The sequence below is a fragment of the Schistocerca cancellata genome, chromosome 5 (genome assembly GCF_023864275.1).
Source record: "Schistocerca cancellata isolate TAMUIC-IGC-003103 chromosome 5, iqSchCanc2.1, whole genome shotgun sequence".
In the NCBI taxonomy this organism is placed as follows: domain Eukaryota; kingdom Metazoa; phylum Arthropoda; class Insecta; order Orthoptera; family Acrididae; genus Schistocerca; species Schistocerca cancellata.
The window spans coordinates 273820250-273842019 of record NC_064630.1 but is presented as its reverse complement, the minus strand read 5'-3'; the positions used below and the strand labels follow the sequence as shown (position 1 = coordinate 273842019).

Below are 21770 nucleotides of genomic sequence, written 5' to 3'. Positions count from 1 at the left end.
CAGAATATATATAAAAGTGAAGATAATGAAGGGACTGAGTGGATGAATTTGGATTACAGTGCTTAGGTGACATCTAAAAGTTATTACAGAGCTAAGCTCATACAAGGTAAAAAAAGCATCATTTGTAAGGTACATAGAAGGTACTCCCAATAAGTGTAAGGCAGCGTGGGAAGTTATCACACAGTTTTTCCAGCCAGGTATGTCAAACTCTGCTTGAACAGGAGAATTGAATGACTAGTCTGTGACACCAGTGAGAGAACTTGGAGACAAAATTAAGGCTATAGACACATCTGCAAGGGATCTGCTTGGTCCCCAGTTGTCTGAAAGGCCTTTGTTTCATTGGATAACATCATGCATGATCACACCAGTAAAACTGTAAAGTAACTAATTCCAAAAGTATGGTCTGTCACTGGATGACTAATTATGTTGTTAAATGAGTAATTCACTTGATAAGTAAGCTATTGAATTTATTTTTGATAAATGTTTAGCGTATGGAGTTTTTCTGTATTCACTCAAAATCTTAAAATTATCCCAGTATTCAAAATGGGTGGTAAACATATCCCCAGAACTACCAACCAGTTCTATTTTGCTAACATTCTCAAAAATATATGAAACACTCTTGTAAAATCAGTTACACAATTGATGTAACTCTTCAGGTTTTCCTGGCGAGATCTTGACATGTGGAATAATTGGGTCTACAGCCGGATGTTTGTGTCGCTCTGGCACAATATTTCGGCCACGTAACTCATTGCCTTCTTCAGGTGCTACATGAGACTGCCGTATTGGAGGATCTTGTCCAGTAAGGCAACGAGTTACATGGCCGACATATTGTGCCAGAGCGACACAAACATCCGGCAGTAGACGTGATTATTCCACATGTCAATTACACAATTACTTTGAAAAACATGTCCTTCTCAGCAACAGTCAGAACAAATTTCAGCCAGGTAAGAATACCATTGCCATTTTTCTGGAAATTGTTGATCAGACTTTAATATCTTTCAAGAACAACAAGACATTGTCATTTGTATTATGTGGTTTAAGTAAAGCATACCACTGCATTCTTTTTAAAATATTGCTAACAAAAGTAGAGTATTATGGTATACAACAATCTACATGTGCAGTAGTTTCTTCTTACCTGAACAACAAAATACAGTTTGTCCTAGTTAGTAATGAACACACCCCCTGAGTAGAAACTGGTACAAGTGTTCCACAGGGCTCTGTCATTGGCCCTGTTTTTCGTTATGGGTGTCAACAACCTGTCCCATCACGTATCACAGTCGGTTATCTGCTATGCTGATGATACAACTTTACTTACTTTGCATCATGACAGTCCAATCCTTCATGAGAGTGCACAAGAAACTCTTTTAAACTTGTTTGTAATCCAGACAAAACACAAAACCTTATGTTAGCACTGTTTAAGAATGTACATAATAAATATGTCAAACTCTTAGGAATGCATATTGATGCCAAACAAAGTTAGCAAGAACATATCAACAAAGTCTGTAAAAGGATTTCATGAGTGTCCTACCTCTTGTGGAAACTGAGAGATATTGTCAGCAATAATTATCTCTGTTTGATATATTTCACAGTTTTCAGTCTCGTGTATCATATATCTTACTCATATGGGGATGTTCTCCTCATATCACTAATATTAAAAAGAAAAGTCCATGTAACGTGCAAGGCTGGTCATAAAGAGCAATGCTCTCCTCTTTTTATGAGGCTTAGGTACTAACAGTGGTGAATCTGTATATCTATGAGTCTGCACTCTTTGTCAGTAATGTGTTATCAGGGAAACAATTCATGAACATGTCACTAAAAATAAGCTAACATTGAAATCCCAAGGCACAGGCTAAGAATAACAGGAAACTCTCATAAAGTGAACACCTGTAAAATTTCTAACAAGTTTTCTCTTGCTTCTCGATCCTTGCCATTTAAAAAATTCAAAAGTCAGTGATACAACATGAAAGAATTATGTCATCAGTGGCAGTGAAGAATATGAAAATGAATCTATGCTGTTGTTGGAGCTACCATCATATTAAAATTATGTGTTGAACCAGAAGTTGCTCATGGACCCTTGCCTTTAGCAAGAAATACTGTTACCAGTTGAGCTATCATTGCACAGTTTGGTTTCAGTTTTTATCTACCACAAAGTTTCCCTCTTAATGCTATATACTGTTATATAGTCATAGTTTGAGGAGCTTGGTAAATTTCTGTGAAGAAGAAGGAAATTTTGTTAAATTATTAGTACTGCTAAATACGGCTTGTTGTCAGTTTTACATATATACAGTTCACAGCATTTTATTGGAGACCATCTGAATCAATCCATGTGTTTTGTGGCATAATAAGTGTGCTGTTGATAAACACTTCAATTTGAAGTGGTGGACACTTACACATATCAAAAGTAAAATGGATGTGTTCTGGATGCTTTATATGACTGAACACTATATGTATGTACATCTGCATATACGTTTATATCTATACTCTGCAAACTACCAGGAAGTGTGTGGCACAGAGTATGTCCCATTGTACCAGTTTTTAGAGTTTCTTCCCATTCTATTCATATATGGAGTGTGCAAAGAATGATTGTTTGGACACCTCTGTGTGCTGTAATTATTCTAATCTTATCCTCATGATCCTTATGTGAGCAATATGCAGGGGGTTGCTATATATTCCTAGAGTCATCATTTAAAGTCAGTTCTTGAAACTTTGTTAGTAGACTTCCTGGAATAGTTTACACCTAGCTTCAAGAGTCTGCCAGTTCAGTTCCTTCAGTACCTCTGTGACACTCTCCCATGGATCAAACAAGCCTCTGACCATTTGCGCTGCCCTTTTCTGTGTACGTTCTACACCCCCTGTGGAATAATGAATTGAAACAGTGTTCAGAAAAACAAAAAAATCACGTGCATTCAAGGAAATTGCATGGAAGACCAATGCAAAGTTTATGATTTTGTAATGGAAGATTGGTGAATGGACCTGCCCAAATGGCATGCTATTTTAGTCTTTCAACTTAACAATATCCTATTCAAAAAGGTGACTGTAAGAATCTATATATACACTAAGGGCTTTTACTACTACTTCAGACAAAACAGAAATGCAGAACAGCAGGGCTGGTAATGAAACATGAACATGTCCCCCACCTCAGTAGCTGTGGCATAATCAAAATCGTGATTTAACAAGTGCGGAGACATCTGAAATCAAATATTCATATTCTAGATTCTTCTATAAGTATTCCAGCCTAACTGTTCTGGTTGTGCTACAGTTGTTTATTTCTATGTAACTATCAATTATGCAAGATCTTAATCTCAATCTGAGCATGTGGTGGTGGGACACGGCAGGAGGAGAGGGAACTCACATTAGTTTCATGAAAGGGGGAAGGGGTGGAGGAAACTAAGCAAGTTTTCTTACAAGATAAAGCTTAACAACTGTTGAAAAAATGTGTTCATTAATTGCCAAACGTAATAATGCCACCACTCTATAATTGGTACCTGCTACCTTGTGATGTGTCAGAAAGTATAGTTTGTATGAGATCAGTACAGGTAATTTTGCTGTTGTCCACCTTTGCAGCTGAGTGGTCAGTGTTGATAACTGCCATGTGGTGGACTCAGGTTGAATTACCAGTACTGGAAGCTAATTTCTTTTGTGTAAGGACTGGAATGAGGTCCATTCGGCCTTCCGATGCCAGCTGAGGTGTGCATCCAAGTTGTCCATTGGCTGAGGATATCATGGTGATCAATCAGTCCTGATTAACTCATCTGAGGCCAGAGTGATGGAAATTTGTTGCTTTTATTTGCTGTCAGGAAGATAATCTACTGGTACTGTCTGCATTCACATTGTTAGTTGTTTCTCGCACTGATAACATGAGAATAAATGTCACAGATTGAAGATACACTACTGACTTTTGGAATCTAGATTCATCTGGTATTGTTAGTTGCAAGGAGAATAGTGGCATCTATGAAATATTTTTGAGATTTCGTCACAAGTGGGTCTCATTATGCTTGCTACTAATCAATGTCTCTTACATGTTCCAGCTTTCTTCAAAGTAATACTAAACTGTTATACGTGTATGTGATGTGTGTGTGTGTGTGTGTGTGTGTGTGTGTGTGTGTGTGTAGAGTTTGATTTACAAAGATCATTATGTGTCCCAGCCCAGGAACACTGACTGGGCTGGGACACGTAACAAACGACAATCACACTATGTTCTGGTGTAGTGAAAAGTGTTTTACTATGTTATTTGTGGAAAATACTTGTTATAGCTACGTATGCATCACAACATCTCAACATGATGCGGAGAATGGAAGTGCTTGCCACATGAAAACATGACAAGCTACCTGTAATAATTAACACAAAAGTGATCCAGAAAATTCATGCTCACCAAATGTAAAGAATAAATAAAAATGAAAACCCACTGATGATGGCACAGTGTTGCCGAAACATGTTTGGGTACTGAGAAAAACGGTGTTTTACGTAACTGGCGGACCACAAATCCCAAAAATTTTAACTGCAAACACGGGCAATACAAGGAGCTGCAAATCAAAAGATGTCAATGAAATTGTGCATGCCAATCAAAGACTGATTTTCCAAGAGTTTGCAGAAGAATGTGTTATTTCAGTTGGATCATGTTATGGAATCCTGAAACAGTATCTTGGAATGCATTGTGTTGCCACCAAGTTGGTCCCATGGCTCATGAGTCGAGACCAGAAGGAACTTGGCCTCACAATCTGTGAAGAGCTTTTGGATAGCGCAAAACAAAAGGACATGTTCCTTAACTGGTGATGAGACGTGGATCTACGGTTATGATGTTGAGTCATTGAAAGGATGAAGATTGGCAACAAGATACGAAATAAAAGAAAATTTGCAGATGGCATTTTGCATGATCCAGCAAAAGCATACCAATACTGTCTCCAGGAGTGGAAATGGCATTGGGAGTGGAGTATCAATTGTGGAGGAGAGTATTTTGAAGGAAACCATGCACAATAAGTAAAAGGTAATCATAGAAAAAATTTGTGAAAAGAAGTTGTTAAATTTTTTGAACAGACTTCGTATGTGTGGTGAGGCTGATGTGGATGATTTTCTGTAATCTCTGCCCAGTCTCACAGGATTGTTTTCCTTGGAATTTCGTATTGGCTCCAGAGGTTTGGAGCATTAGGTTTCATTCATATCATATAAGCTTTTTGTCTATCATCAGATGTGTGTTTTAAAATTTTCAGTATATTTTTATTTTTGTGTGTAACCTGTTTGTTGGGTCTGACTTTAAGTTCGAGATTTTATTCTGTGAAGTGAATTCTTGTGTCTTGTTATTGTATTCTTATTTATCCATGAGAATCACTGTGCTTGTCAGTCTGCCTTGGTGATAGTATCTTCTCCGTATAGTTTTTATCTAAAGGTTATTTATCCTGTTTGACTGTATTCAAGTCTTGTATCTGTGAGGTTTTTAATTTGTCTGCTTGTCAGTTCTCTTTTTAGAACAATGTTCATTGTGCTTGTGTTCTCCCTCTGTTCTCGAGATAGAATGTTCTCAGATCCTACAATTAAATTTGGTATGTAATGTTCATTTACTTTTGTGTTTACATTGTGTTTCTTCATTCGTAAATGAGGATAATTTTTCAAAACACGATAAATGTAACTGATGCAGTTTTTCATAAAATGAGTTTTTCTATTTCCATGTTGATAGATATGGTTGGACATTTGGATTTTTGTGTAATTACTAGATTTAATTAAATATGAATTATTTAGGAATAAAGTAGATGACTCTCCGAAATGCAGAGGTGTTGCATCGTCGATAGATACACAAACAAAAGGTACAGAGCTTGGCTAGCTTTCGGAATGCACTTCCTTTTTCAAACTTGTAGAAAAAACACACACACATCTCACTCACAAGCACAGACCTGTCTCCCTTCACTGTGCCCAGTCAAATGCCAGCTATTTCCTGGTGTATGGCAAGTGTACTGGGGTGAGGTGGGGTGGGTTGGAATGGGGTGAGGGATGGAGAGTGGTGGAAGGCAGGGAGGGGGCGGGGAGAAGCTTGTGGGAGAATGGGGAGCCATCTGTGAGCTAGCTAGGGATGCAGGTAGAGGCAGCAGGTGGTAGACGGCTGGGCACTGGATTTCATAAACTAGGGTGAGAGATAATAGCACATGGTTATCTGATGTGGAGACACAAATTGGGCAGAAGGTACGGGGCAGGGGATGGTACACACACAAACACACACACACACACACACACACACACACACACACACTGTTGGGTGGGGAGTGGGGGAGCAGCGAGTTACCTTTGGTTTAGGCTAGGAAGGTTATGGGACTGAAGGATGTGCTGTAAGGATGGCTCCCATCTGTGCAGCTCAGAAAAGCTCATGGTGGTGGGGAGGATTCAGATGGCATGGGCTGTGAAGCAGCCATTGAAATGTTCCATGTTGTGCTCTGCTGCATGTTATGCCACTGGGTGGTCTACCATGTTTTTGGCAACAATTTGGTGGTGGTCATTCATCCTAGTTGATAGCTGGTTGGTGGTCATACCAATGTAAAATGCTGTGCATTGATTGCAGTAGAGCTGGTGTACAATATGGCTGCTTTCACCAGTGGCCCAGCCTCTGGTGGTGTAGGAAAAGCCTATGATGGGACTGGAGTAGATGGTTCTGGGTGGGTGGATTGGGCAGGTCTGGCATCTGGGTCTTCCACAGGGGTATGATCACCTTGGCAGAGGATTAGATGTGGGAGTGCAAAAGGGATGGACTAGGATATTGTGAAGGTTGGTGGGTGGCAGAACACCACTATTGGATGGGTTGGAAGTATCCTGGGTGGGATGTCCCTCATTTGAGAGCATTATGATAGACAATCAAAGCCATGACAAAGGACTTGTTTCAGTCATTCCAGTCTGGGGTGCTACTGATGACAAGGGGAGTGATCCTTAGGATGAATGTGAGGATCAGGCATGTGTGAGGATATGGCAAGAGAGATCTGTTGTTTGTGAATTAGATCTGGAGGGCATTGCCTGTCTGAGAAAGCCTTTGTGAGGCCTTCAGCACACTGTGCAAGGGAGTTCTCATCACTGCAGATACATCTACCATGGGTGGCCAGGCTGTATGGGAGGGGTGTGGAAGGAGTGGCTGCTGCCAAGGTGCAGGTACTTTTGGTGGTTGGTGGTTGTAATGAAATATATTCAAATTTTATTATTATAATAGCATATTAGGGTTTGATTTTCCCAGTTTCAATACTACATCCACACATATTATAAAAGTTTGTGTATGTATGATTGTGTGTGTGTGTGTGTGTGTGTGTGTGTGTGTGTGTCTGTTCCACATCTCCTCCTAAATCATTGGACCAATTTCAGCGAAACATGGTACATTCATACTTTACTTTCAGCCATGAATCGCTGTGGGTTAAGCACCATGTACCTATCAAAGGGGTGGGGGTGGACGTGAGAAAGAAGTGTAGCCTGCTGCATGTGAACTTCCAGGTATTATTCATCCAGTATTTGAGAATGAGAGTACTTAGTGTCTTCCAATGAACTCTACAGATAAATTTAAACCTTTACAAAATTTTTCTTACTGTCACCTCTACAAATAGATGAAAGGAAAAATGCTTATGTATACTTCTTTTCTGCTGTTCATGCAATAAAAGTGTTACATGAGGTGTGATGTTACACTCTGTTACTTCTTTACTACTAACTATATTCACAACATGTTTTGCAGAAAGTATGCACATATACCACTGAATGTAAATGCAAAATTATAACATTGTATTGTCAGGAATACTGACATCATAAACAGCAAGATGCCTGAAGAATTGTCACGTCATGCATGATGTTTAATGCACCTACAATATTATATCATTGTACGACACAGTTTAGGAGATATGATGTCATTTTGCACAAGGCCAGAGGCTTCGTGTTATGGATGTGGATCCACAGCTATACATACCTGGGAAATGCAAGGTTTCTCCATGTAAAGTAATAAATGAATAACTGCTGCAAAAATACACATGTTGTAGTTACATATTTATTGTTGAGTCTCTGTCTAACAACTATTCATCATTTGTTTAGGATATCTTCATAAAGCTCCTTTGCAACTTCTGGAATTTCAAAATACATTAGCAAGACAGACATGTCTTTACTCTCTTTTTAAGCATATTTTGTTTTGGTAAAAGGATGGGTGTTAGTACTGTTGGATGGCATGGTTTGGATGGCATGGTTTCTTTCTTCTCAGGATGTTGACTTGTACTGACCTCCAAAGTATATATTACTTACTGGCACATTAACTAATTTTTTTCCTTTCTTGTGTTTGAGATGATACATTGGCTATTCATATTGATTGGCAGCTTGGAATTTAGTACTTTCTGTGCACTATCTCTTAGAGTCTTAACAATCCAGTCTATATTTAGGACTTCAAGAGTACTGTACTCTTCTGAAATACCATAATATTCTTTATGAGACAAGATGCTTCATTTTTCTGTAAGACTTCTCAGTTATGCTAGGCACTCACTCTAAAGGCATTTAGCTACAGCCATTGTTTCCTACTGTAAGAGACAAACAAAAGATGGCTACAATGAACCAAAGTTTATTCTTCTTAGACATACAAGCAATCAACATTTGAGAACATAGACACAAACATAGAATCAATCCAGGTACTGTTACAAGCAGTTGTTGACAACAAGTATGAACACAATATAAGCTCAGTGCATATAAAGAGGAAGGCTCTGGTAGACACTATGGCAGCTGATTTGCCATGTGCACAAATCATATTCTTCTCTGCAGGTGGCCTCTGGTGGCTGGCCCCCAGGTGCCACTGGCAGAATATTCAAAGTGTAACATGCCAGTGGCCTGGTGCTATGATGCATATCCCTCTTGGGGAAAGGTCACTCCACCAATGCTGGCTGGCATCAGGGTGGCTGTTGAAACATCCATGGTTTATACAGTGGACACTACAGGTGGTGACAATGCTGTTGGAAGGAGATCCCATGCTGGAATCAGTGAGCAGAGAGAAAGTGGCATGGCCATGGTCACATGCGGCAGCTGTGCCAGTACGAAGTACCATAAGTGAGGACCAGTGCCAAGGGAACTGGTACCATCTCAATGTCTCCTCATCCCGTTACGTGGTGGAACTGTGTTGGTGGTGGAGGTGGTGGGTTCTCTTGTAATTGGCAGAGGAATCGCTGGTGGCAGCCATGCACCCCCCCCCCCCCCCCCCGGCTCCTCATCCCCCTGTGGCAGTGATGCCCTCTGAGGGTGGGACAGGTGCTGAGGGAGAAGGTGGAGATGGTGGCCCCATGGATCTTGCTGTGGTCTGAGGATGCAACTGGCATGGTGGTGTACCACCAGCCCACTACTGGTGTGCACCACACAGAGTTGGCAGCTGTGGTCTGCAGCTAGAATCCACTTCAGTCAGTGGTGTAACCCCTGAGCCCAGACCGTGGAGCTAGGAGTGAACTGTGATGAGAGGTGTGCAGATGGTGGGGTGACATGAGCATATGCAGGAGCGTGCATGGCTGGCATATGATAATGTAATGCCTTAACACCATCCTGATAAAAGTTAAACTCCAAATACACAATGGGTGGCTGAGAAAAGTATTACCTGGCGAAGTTTCATTTCAACCTTGCAGTATGCAATACAGTGAACAAGGTGCATAAATTATGTGAATGTTCCTTCATGGATGCATCTGTCACGGTGGTGTCATTGAGATATTTGATGTACCCCAGAATGGACATCATCAATTATTCCAAGAAAATGCTGAAAAATCATTGGTGTGCTCACCACATTGAACAGGAGATGTTTATATTGGTACAATGTGAAGGGCTTGTTAATCACAAGGAGCTTTTTAGAATCTTCATCCAACAGAACCTATAAATAGGCTTCACATACATCAGTTGTGGAGAAAATCTGGCCCTTAGTGAGTTCAGCCAATAATTCGTCTAGCCAGGACAAAGGGTAGATTGAGCATTAACTGAAACTGTAAAGCTGCCACAGAGTTGAACTGACCAGACAGTTTTTTAATGATCATGAGGGGCATAGACCACTCCTTCGATGTAACAGGCTGCATGATCACCAACAATGTCAACCTATCCAATTCTGCTTTCACTTGATCATGCAAAGCCACTGGAATAGGGCACACATGAGAAAAACTAAAAGCATTGAAAGCATTCAGGCCAAACAAATTTGCCGTACCACCATCATCCACTGCCAAAAAAATTTAAGGAATGAACCAAGATTTATATATAGTGGGAGCTGTAAATTGAGCCAGAATTGCAATATACAGCTTATTCTAACTCACCAAACATCGAGTAACCACAGAAAACACTGGAGATCCCAAATCTGCATAATTATGTGAGTTCAGTAAGGTCATGGCTTCACAGTGTTCACATATAGTCCAAGCGCTTTGTCCATCATTCGCAATTAGATAAACAGTATGTTATGATTTTTAAGCAGTGGAGACATATGATTGACATCCATATCCATGCATGCAAAAGGGGGCTGGGAATGATGCACAGACACTAAATGTCCTTTTTCATACTGTTGTTGTAAGTCTCCCAGTGCTTAGGGGAAGCAGCCGTCGTGTTGCACATAACAGTATGGGAAAGGTGGGAGTGTGGAGTGCTGCTGTTGCGGAAGCCACTTCTCATAAGCCTCCCAGTCTTCAGCCTCATCATCATAAGGAAGAAAGGGCAATGGTTACGCTGATGACATGGAAGCCCACATTGTCAATACAGCTGACAAGTTTGTGATGCCAATCATAAGAGCCAACATCTGCTCAAGGAGAGATTGGATCACAGCCTTCATGAACCAAAGAAGCAAAGGAACAACCAAATAGATCATGCAAAGTGAACACCATACTCATCACCATTTGTTTTGGACTGTAAGAAACAAACAACAGCATGGCCACAATGAATCAAAGTTTATTCTGTGTCCACATACAAGAGAAAAACAGTTGCGAATGTAGATACAAACATGGAAACAATCCAGGTAATGATACAAGAAGTTGCTGGCAATAAGTGTGAATACAATATTACAATATGAGAGTGAGTGCATTTTTTTTTTTTTTTTTTTTTTTTTTTTTTTTGCCACTGCCCCCCCCCCCTCCAAAAACACACACACACACACACACAAACACATCAAGTTCCCTATGTCCAAACTGAGGAGCACATCTCCAAAGTCATGAAACATCTCAGTATATGAAATTACAAGATAAAAGTAATAACTGATAAAAATAAAATGTTTATGGACCTGAAAAAAGTCAATCCACAGGTTAATGTAAATGCAATTAACAATACAACAAGAATCAGATTAATTTTTCAAGGACGTCCTTGACAGAGTAGAAGGAGTGACCCATGAGGAAATACTTTCAGTTTCAATTTGAAAGTACGGGGATTGCCACTAAGATTTTTGAACTTGAGTGGTAGCTTATTGATAATGGATACAGCAGTATACTGCACATCTTTCTGGACAAGAGTTAAGGAAGTCCGATCCAAATGCAGGTTTGATTTCGACTGAGTATTAACCGAGTGAAAGTTATCGCAAAATATAATACCATATGACATAGGTGAATGAAAATAAGCAAAGTAGGCTAATTTTTGTGTCAAATGATCACTCACTTCAGATACCATTTGAATAGTAAAAATGGCAGCATTAAGTATTTGAACAAGATCCTGAAAATGGGCTTTCAATGACAGTTTACTATCTATCTGAATACCTAGAAATTTGAGCTGTTCAGTTTCACTAATCATATGCCCATTAAAAGTCAGGTTCTGTTGAATTGTATGTTAGAAACTGTAAAAACTGAGTCTTACTGTGATTTAGCGTTAGTTTATTTTCTACAAGCCATGAACTTAGGTCATAAACTGCTTTATTTGAAACCATGCCTATATTGCACACAACATCCTTTACTACCAAGCTAGTGTCATCAGCAAACAGAAATAAGAAATATTTTAGAGTTACCCGTAATACTAGAGGGCATATCATTTACATAAATAAGGAACAGGATTGGCCCCAGCACTGATCCCTGGGGGCACCCCCCCCCCCCCCCCCCCCCCCCACTTGTCTGTACCCCACTCAGACCTCACATCACAGCCATTCTCAAAATTGTGAATAATGACCTTTTGCTGTCTGTTGCTAAAGTAAGCAATATTTTGTGATCAAAACAATCAAATGCCTTAGTTAAATAAAAAAAAATATGCCTAGCATTCAAAACCTTTTGCTTAACCCATCAAGTACCTCACAGAGAAAGCAGAATATAGCATTTTCAGTTGTTAAATGACTTCTAAAGCCGGACTGTACATTTGAAAGCAAATTGTGTGATATAAAATGATCAATTATCCTTACATACACAAACTTTTCAATAACTGTAGTAAACACTGATGGTGTTGAAGTAGGTCTAAAATTCCAGAATGAGATTTTCACTCTGCAGCAGAGTGTGCGCTGATATGAAACTTCCTGGCAGATTAAAACTGTGTGCCGGACTGAGACTCGAACTTGGGACCTTTGCCTTTCGCGGGCAAGTGGTAGAGCACTTGCCCGCAAAAGGCAAAGGTCCTGAGTTCGAGTCTCGGTCCAGCACACAGTTTTAATCTGCCAGGAAGTTTCAGGTCTAAAATTGTTGACATTATCCTTTTCTCACATTTTATAAAGTGGCTTTACTACTGAGTACTTTAATCGTTCAGGAAATTGATCATTCCTAAAGGAAAAATTACAAATATGGCTAAATACAGGGCTAACATATACAGCACAGTACTGTAATATTCTGCTAGGCACTCCACCATATCCATGAGAGTCCTTAGACTTCAGTGATTTAATTATTGACTCAGTCTCCCCTTGTCTGTATCACAGAGGAGTATTTCAGACATCAATTTTGGAAAGGCATTTGCTAGGAAAGTTACATGATTCCCTGTAGAAACTAAATACGAGGGCATTTCGAAAAGTAAGGATACAATGGCTCGCAGTCCTTAAATAGAACATATATTTAGAAAATGTGAGTTACATCTTATTAACTGGATTATTTGTTATTTTTCGACATAATCACCCCCGTTATCCAAACATTTGTTAAGTTGGTGCACAAGCTTTTGTATGCCACAGTCATAGAAGGTTGCTGCCTGTTATCAGAAACACATTTCAACTTCATCTTTGATCTCTTTCTTTATCATCGTGGAATGATTTTTCACCAAGATGTGACTTCAGGTAACGGAAGACATGGAAGTCGGTGGGCGCAAGGTCCGGACTGTATGGCGGATGGTCCAATACATCCCATTTGAATTGTTTGAGTAATGCTTTGGTTATGAGCGCTGTGTAAGGCTGAGCATTGTCATGAAGCAAGCGGACTCCACTTGTCAGCATTCTCCTGAGTTTGTTTTGAATTGACCTTCAAAGACGTTTCAAAGTCTGGCCATATACAGCAGCATTAACTGTCGTTCCAGGAGACATAAATTCCAACAGAAGAATGCCTTGTCTGTCCCATAAAAAACAGAAGCCATGACTTTCTTCGCTGAAATCAATGTTTTGCATTTCTTGGCTTTTGGTGAATTCGAATAGCGCCATTGCAGTGATTGTTGCTTGGATTCAGGTGTATGGCGATAAACCTACGTCTTGTCACCTGTCACAATGTGATCAAGGAACTCATCACCTGCTTCAGCATAGCGTGTGAGGAAGTCGAGTGCAAAGCCCATCTTTTCCTTTTTGTGTTCTTCTGTTAACAGTTTTGGAACCCAGCGCGCACACAATTTCTTGTACCCTAACTTGACAGTCACAATCTCATAAAGAGTTGTCACTGACACGTTCAGTATGATATGATGCAATTCTTTCAATGTGAGACATCTATTCGCACGAATTGCTTCCTCTGTTCTCCATAGAAGGGCATCAGAAATCACAGATGGCCGACTTGTTCTTTGTTCGTCTTGAATATCGGTCCTACCTTCAGAGAAATGATGACAGCTGAAAGACCATTCACCCTTTTACTAACAGAGTGCCCATATAGTAATGAAGAATGAATAAAAATATTGTCTATGGCTGTGCTACTGTTCCCCTGCACCCTAGTTGGAAAAAAGGCAGTCTGCATCAGATTGGATGAATTTAGGAGATCTACCAACGTCCTTCTTGCACCATAATATACAAAATTTATATTGAAGTCACCACATATAAATAATTTCTGGTATTTCCTACAAAGTGAACCAAGAACTCTCTCTAGCTTGAGCAGAAGTGCTCTGAGGTCAGAGTTAGGGGACCTATAAACGACAACAAATAGAAGTTTAGTTTCACTAAATTCAACTGCCCCTGCACAACATTCAAATATCTGTTCAGTGCAGTGCCGTGATACATCTATGGACTCAAATGGAAAACTGTTTTTTACGTACATAGCAATTCCCCCATCCCGCAAGGAACTCCTTGAAAAACAACCAGTTAAGCTGTACCTTGGTAAAGGAAGCCTCTGAATTGTCAAATTATTTAAGTGGTGTTTTGGTATACCAATAATTTCAGAGTCAACATCTACAAGCAGTTCACTAATTTAGCTCTAATACCTCTTATATTTTGATGAAATATGCTAATTCCTTATCTACTTGGAAACATGATATCCTCTGAAGATGAGCCGTTAGTTAGAGGGATTTCCTTTAAGTAGGTATACCTATCAGCTGACTTCAATCTAAAAAAGGTGCAGCTCTAACACCAACTACTACAGGAATTTTTCCATGAGTGATCCCACCACCAGCCACTACATTGTCACCTATAAGCTTTGCCAGCCTCCACTTCCAATACCTTTTGAGGAGCAGGTCATGCCACTGCACTGTTGCACTGTGCTTATCAAGAGGAGGGCTCACTTAGGTACATGGTGCAGTGGATTCTGTGCTGTATGCACAGTCATGTGGCCCCACTACAAGGATCCTCTTGTGGTGAGGCCACACAGATCCCATTGGCAGAATATTCAAAAGTACAGCACACCAGCAACCTTCTGCCATGGTGCATTTCCAAGTGTTATGTATAGGGTTATAGACGTCACAAACAGGAAAGAAGTGATAAGAATTACTGTATTTTGTGCTCTTTTCCAAGAACACTGTAAGCATCACTATCATGTAAGAGTTTTTATTTTGGCTGCTGCAATAATCTAAGACAAGATGTATAATATTGGTTCCGTGACCTCTGAAGATGCTTTAAAATAAGCTAAATGCATATCATCTTAATAAGACTTTCATTGCTGTTGCAAAATACTGTATTAATCTGCATAACATGTAACAGTATATCACACCAGGAAATTGTAGAATACCATAGAGAACAGTGATATTAAACATTGCATATCACTCAGAAACCTGTGTTATGCCTATCTCCAATAATATTAATTAGATTTTAAATACTTCAATGAGAAGTAGTTAGAGACCAGTGATTATTATCAGTGGAAAGATGAGGAAAAATCCTTTGTAAATGTTGCTTCCACAACCCAAAAACAAACAGAAGACAAAAACAGCATGCAATATCAAAACAAAGCACATTAATGGAGAGATGGCAGTGAACCTACAGGACATAAAAATGTGAATATTTTAATGATATATTTTAAATTAACCAACTTTTAACAACTTATTGCAAGAGAAATTTAATAAGGCCAGAACTTTAGTGATTTTAAGCAGACTACTGGAACTCTGAACTATACTGGTTAGTGATGGTAGTTTGCAGCTTAATTTATAGTTCTAAAATCTGAGGAATTATCTCAAAAAATGCGGCAGCTTAAATTTGAAAGATAGACTCATTCTCATGCAATCTAATGCTGGACTAGATACTCATGTGCCCACTCCGTATATTAAATTGCTGATATTTATTGCAGAGTTCTGTTGATTAAACAGGACATCAAACAAATTCTTGTGTGTTGCCAAGATTTATTAATTATCCACTTCCTATATTTTAATAATCACAGGTGTTAGAAGAAGATGAACTTCAGTGGAACAGAGTGTGACTGTGTATGGCAACTCGCCTGAACTACCAAGAGAAAAACAATTTAGTGGCCACACGTTGTTTCAGCAGATTTGGTGCTGAATATTTTAATTGCATGTAACAGTTTCAATTATAAATTAATAAATTAAATTTGGAATTCTAGCATGTGTTATAATTGTACAGGATTTTTCAAAATCTGTTTCAAGGAATGTGCAGATGTAAATAAATACAGTACAATCTTAGGTGTAAGATGTCCTGTATCACAAAGTTTGCTATACTGCATATAACATAATGGACAGACAATAAACTATAAACTAAAAGTTGCAGCAGTTACAGCTCATAAGTGCTTCTGAATCTCAAAGCCCAAGATCAACAAAAATTTTTCACATACTGATCAGTGATCACATGTGAGCAGAGCCGTCAAATATCCAGTGAATTTGTCATTTAGCTATCTCTCTCTCTCTGCTTGTGTGTGTGTGTGTGTGTGTGTGTGTGTGTGTGTGTGTGTGAGAGAGAGAGAGAGAGAGAGAGAGGTATAATATATCTAGATTGGACTTTGGGATCTGAGCTGGTTGGTTTCCTTTACCTTTCCTACAATGTTATTAATATAATAAAGTAAGTAATGTAGCTATCAATTGTCACCTATCAATGTTTAGTATTAAACTATGTAATTATTTTGACATTAAAGCATATGATTTTGATTTCTGTTAACATTAATAGGTCTTCAGTATGTTTTTACAAATTCAGTAACATTTGTTGGTTTGTTACAGGCTATAGCAAGAAAGTCTGGCATTGATGTGGAAAACTGGACAAGACATCGACTTATGAAGTGGGCCTCTAATGGCTTTAAGCATCAAGTTAAAGGTAAGGAGTGTGAAGGGTGTTATGAATTAAAGCCATAAATTCAAAATTATTGGGCCTAGCACAAATAAAAGAAAAATGTAAATTAATAACATGGGATAAAAAATGTGCTTAGTGGGAAAAAACATTGTAGTGTATTTGATGAGAACAACTATGGTTTTCTTTGGTGAAACCTTGTAAATGTAAATTGTTATTTTCACCTTTGATCTCTCCTCTAATTGTCACAGAATAAGTAGTCTGATAATCTGTGCTCCTGGTCATATCGTGTATGTGAAGCTAAGTAGGTTAGATTAGATTAGATTAATACTTGTTCCATAGATCATGAAAACGACACTTCGTAATGATGTGGAATGTGTTAGGTTAATAAAAGATGTCTGTACAAGATATTACATTACACAAAATATTGCATGACACTAACGTTTAAGTTGTTTCTTTTTCCCCTTAATTTATATCTAAAAATTCAGCCAATGAGTAGAAGGAGTTGTCATCTAGAAATTCTTTTAATTTGTTTTTAAATGTTAGTTGGCTATCTGTCAGGCTTTTGATGCTGTTTGGTAGAGGACCAAAGACTTTTGTGGCAGCATAATTTACACCTTTCTGTGCCAAAGTCAGATTTAACCCTGCATAGTGAAGATCATCCTTTCTCCTGGTGTTACTGCTATTACTTTTGAACTGGGTTGGATTATTAACAACAAATTTCATAAGTGAATATATATACTGTGAGGTTACTGTGAGGATCCCTAGATCCTTAAATAGATGTCTGCAGGATGACCGTGGGTGGGCTCCAGCAGTTATTCTGATTACACGTTTTTGAGCAATGAATACTTTTCTACTCAACGATGAATTACCCAAATATATGATGCCATACGAAAGCAGTGAATAAAAGTAGGCATAGTAAGCTAATTTACTGAGATTCTTATCACCAAAATTTGCAATAACCCTAATAGCATACGTAGCTGAACTCAAACGTTTCAGCAGACCATCAATGTGTTGCTTCCAGTTTAACCTCTCATCAATGGACACACCTAAAAATTTTGAAAATTCTACCTTAGCTACAGACTTCTGTTCAAAGTCTATATTTATTACTGGAGTTTTGCCATTTACTGTACGGAACTGTATACACTGTGTTTTATCAAAATTTAAAGAGAGTCTGTTTGCTGAGAACCACTTAATAATTTTGTAAAAAACATTATTTACAATTACATCACTTAGTTCTTGGTTTTTGGGTGTTATTACTATATTTGTATCATCAGCAAAAAGAACTAACTTTGCATCTTCATCAATGTGGTTTGGTAAGTCATTAATGTATATCAAGAACAGTAAAGGACCTAAGACCAAACCCTGTGGGACCCCGTACTTGATAGCCCCCTCAGTTTGAGGAATCAGCTGTTGTTTTAACATTACATGAACCACTTATTTTAACTTTCTGCATTCTTCCAGTTAAGTATGAATTAAACCATTTGTGCACTGCCCCACTCAAACCATAACGATTTAGCTTATCTAAAAGAATTCCATGATTTACACAATCAAAGGCCTTTGAGAGATCACAAAAAATACCAATGGATGTCTGGTTATTCAGAGCATTTAATATTTGATCAGTGAAAGCATATACAGCATTTTCTGTTGAAAAGTCTTTCTGAAAACCAAACTGACATTTTGTTAGTACTTTATTTTTACAAATATGGGAGGCTACTCTTGAATACATTACTTTCTCAAAAATTTTTGATAGAGCTGTCAGAAGAGAGATTGGGCGGTAGTTGTTGACATCCGACGTATCCCCCTTTTTATGCAATGGTTTTACAATGGCATATTTCAGTCTATTGGGGAAAACACCCTGCTCCAAAGAGCTATTACATATGTGGCTGAGAATCCTACTTATCTGTGGGGAACAAGCTTTAAGTACCTTGCTGGGAATACCATCAATTCCGTAAGAGCTTTTACTTTTCAGTGAGTTTATTATTTTACTGATTTCAGAGGGAGAGGTTGGTGGAATTACAGTTGTTTCAAACTGTACAGGTATGGCCTCTTCTATTAGTAGCCTTGCCTCTTCTAGTGAAGATCTAGATCCTATTTGCTCCACAACATTTAAAAAATGATTATTGAAAATATTTTCAGTTTCTGATTGATTGTTAGTACACTTGTCATTCAGTTTTATGGCACTAAAGTCTTCCTGTGCTCTTGGTTGCCCTGTTTCCCTTTCAATAATATTCCAAATTGCTTTAATTTTATTATCAGAGTTACTGATCTCAGACATGATACACATGCTTCTGGACTTTTTAATAACTTTTCTTAGTACCGCACAATAGTTTTTATAATATTGAACAATTTCGGGGTCAGTACTCCCTCTTGCTGTTAGATACAGTTCTCTTTTATGGTTGCAAGATATTCTTATTCCTTTAGTTAGCCAAGGTTTTTTATATGATTTCTTGGAATTATGTTTAACTATTTTCTTGGGAAAACAATTTTCAAATACCCTTAAAAATGTATCGTGAAATAAGTTCTATTTTAAGTTTGCATCGGGTTCCTTATACATTTCATCCCAGTCTAGCTGCTGTAGGTTTGCCTAAAGTTTGCAATATTTATATTGTTAATTGAATGCACTGCTTTGAAAGTCTGATTTGATATACTGCATGGAGCTATGTCATGTACTGTAACTAGCTGTGCACCATCATCTCAAAGAACATTCTCAATGGGATAGGTATTTATGTCCTTAAACTTACCTTGATCTATAAAAAAGTTATCTATCAATGTACCACTGTTCTTTGTTATCCGAGTAGGAAAATCAATGACGGAGCTCAAATTGAAAGAACTGAGTAATACTACAAGGTCATGCTTCCTATTACACTCTTTCATGGAATCAACATTGAAATCCCCACAAATGATAATTTGCTTCCCCCTGCCTGACAGGTAGCACAACAAAGCATCCAAGTTTCCAAGAAATAGCTGGAAATTCCCTGAGGGGGACCTATACACTGTTACAATAATGAAAGTGCCATCATTTAGTTTAAGTTCAGTGGCACATGCTTCCATATGTTGCTCTACACAAAATTTTTTAGTTTCAAAATTTTTTACACTGTGGAAGCTTTTGACATATATGGCAACTCCTCCTCTCATCATATTATCTCTACTTACATGTGCAGCTAATTTGTACCCATTGATGCTAACCTTTTGCATATCAGTGACAATGTGATGCTCAGACAGGCATAGTACATCTATTACATTCTCAGTTTCTATATCTTGTAAACAAAGCAGAAGCTCATCAGTTGTATTCTTCAATCCCCCAATATTTTGATGAAATATACTAACATTATTTTTCACTTTACTTTTGTGAGTATCTTGAACTTTTTTAACATCCTTAGTACTTGCCTGACTGAGTTTCCCACTGGACACTGATCTTACACTAAAGTAAGTCATTAGTAAGTCAACTTTAGGTTTTCTTAAAAGGACTGATGAGAGGCAATGTCCAGTAATATTTAACTGAAGAACTGCAAGATGTGATACAAGTAGAAAATCAGAATATCCAATAAAAGAAAGTAATCCCATATTCGGGAAATATAAAGATACAAGAACAAAATCTATGATGGCTCAGGAATACTTGGCAAAATTCATTTATTAAAAAATTTTCAGGAAACAGTGTACTAATGCAACTTTAAACAAACTTCCTAATCTGATGAAGAAGACAATAGATATGAAACTTCTCAAAACAATGCATCATGATGATGACTGCATTACATGGCTGCTACCAGATAGGATTTCATTGAAGAACATCAAAAGCATAGAAATCTTTGAATGTTGCAGCAGTAAGGAAGAGAGACTGTACCTAATTTTTTAACTCCTTATAAAAATTAGGTCTGGACCAGAATGATGTTAAGTCTGGTTTAAGGATCAACAAATGACTCAAAATATATTAAAAGTGACATTGCTTACTCCCCTAAACTTAAATCATACACAGCAAAGAAAATAAATTGCAACTATAAACTACAGAAGAAAGATGTTGAATGTAAGTTGTTTATCAGATAGAGTAGTGGATAATATCAGACTTTGTTCTGTATAGGTCATTGTTGCTTGGTTGCAAATATATGCAGCATGTAGAGTGTATGATGCAGGAAATTCATATAAGTTAAATTTTGACAGAATAAGCAAATAACCAGTGCAGTAAAACTTTTTAAAATCATTTGAGTGTAGACAGATAATATTTTTAACTGAAGTATCACATTTAAAATCTGTTGTGGTAATTGAATGAATTATAAGAAGAAACTTCGTGATCACTGACACTGGAGAGTGAAAGTTTATTTATTTTCACTCTGTGATGTGCTGTTATTGTTGTTGTTGTTGTTGTGGTCCTCAATCCAAGGACTATATTGATGCACCACTTTATTGTAGTCTATCTTTTGCATGTCTCATATTGTATGCATAACTACTGCAACATATGCCTATCTGAACCTGCTTAAAGTACTCGTGCCTTGGCCTCCAATTTTTACCACCCACACTCCCACTCCCCATTACCAGATTTATAACTTAGTATGTGTCCTATCCAATAGTCTCTTCTTATAGTCAATTTGTAACATAAATTTCTTTTTTTCCACCATTTGATTCTGCACCTTCTCATTAGTTGCTTAATCCACTGATGCAACCTTTCTCATTCTTCTGAAGCATCACATTTCAAATCTTCTGCTCTCTTCTTGCCTGAACTGCTTATCATTCATCTTTCATTGCCATACAAGTCTACTCTCCAGACAAATACTTTCAGAATATTCTTCCTAATGCTTAAATTTATGTTAGATATTAACAGATTTCTCTATTTCAGAAAGGTTTTTCTTGCTGTCACCAAGCTACATTTCATATTGCCTCTGCTTCATATCATCAGTTATTTTGCTGCCAGAATAACAAAACCAATCAGTTACTTTTTGTGTCAATTTCCAACTCATGATTTAATTTGACTGAAATTCATGACACTTGTTTTATTTTTGCTGATATTCATCTTCTAAGCTCTTTTTCAAGACACCGCCCATTC

General features: G+C 38.1%; 1 protein-coding gene across 1 annotated transcript in view; it reads left to right on the top strand.

Annotated features, from left to right (window-relative positions):
* Positions 1–21770, top strand: part of LOC126188079 (uncharacterized) — a 278375-nt gene that overhangs the window by 208649 nt on the left and 47956 nt on the right. The window contains exon 7 of the mRNA XM_049929531.1: positions 16666–16759. Coding sequence (XP_049785488.1) covers positions 16666–16759 — 94 coding nt within the window. The remainder of the gene's footprint in view (positions 1–16665; positions 16760–21770) is intronic.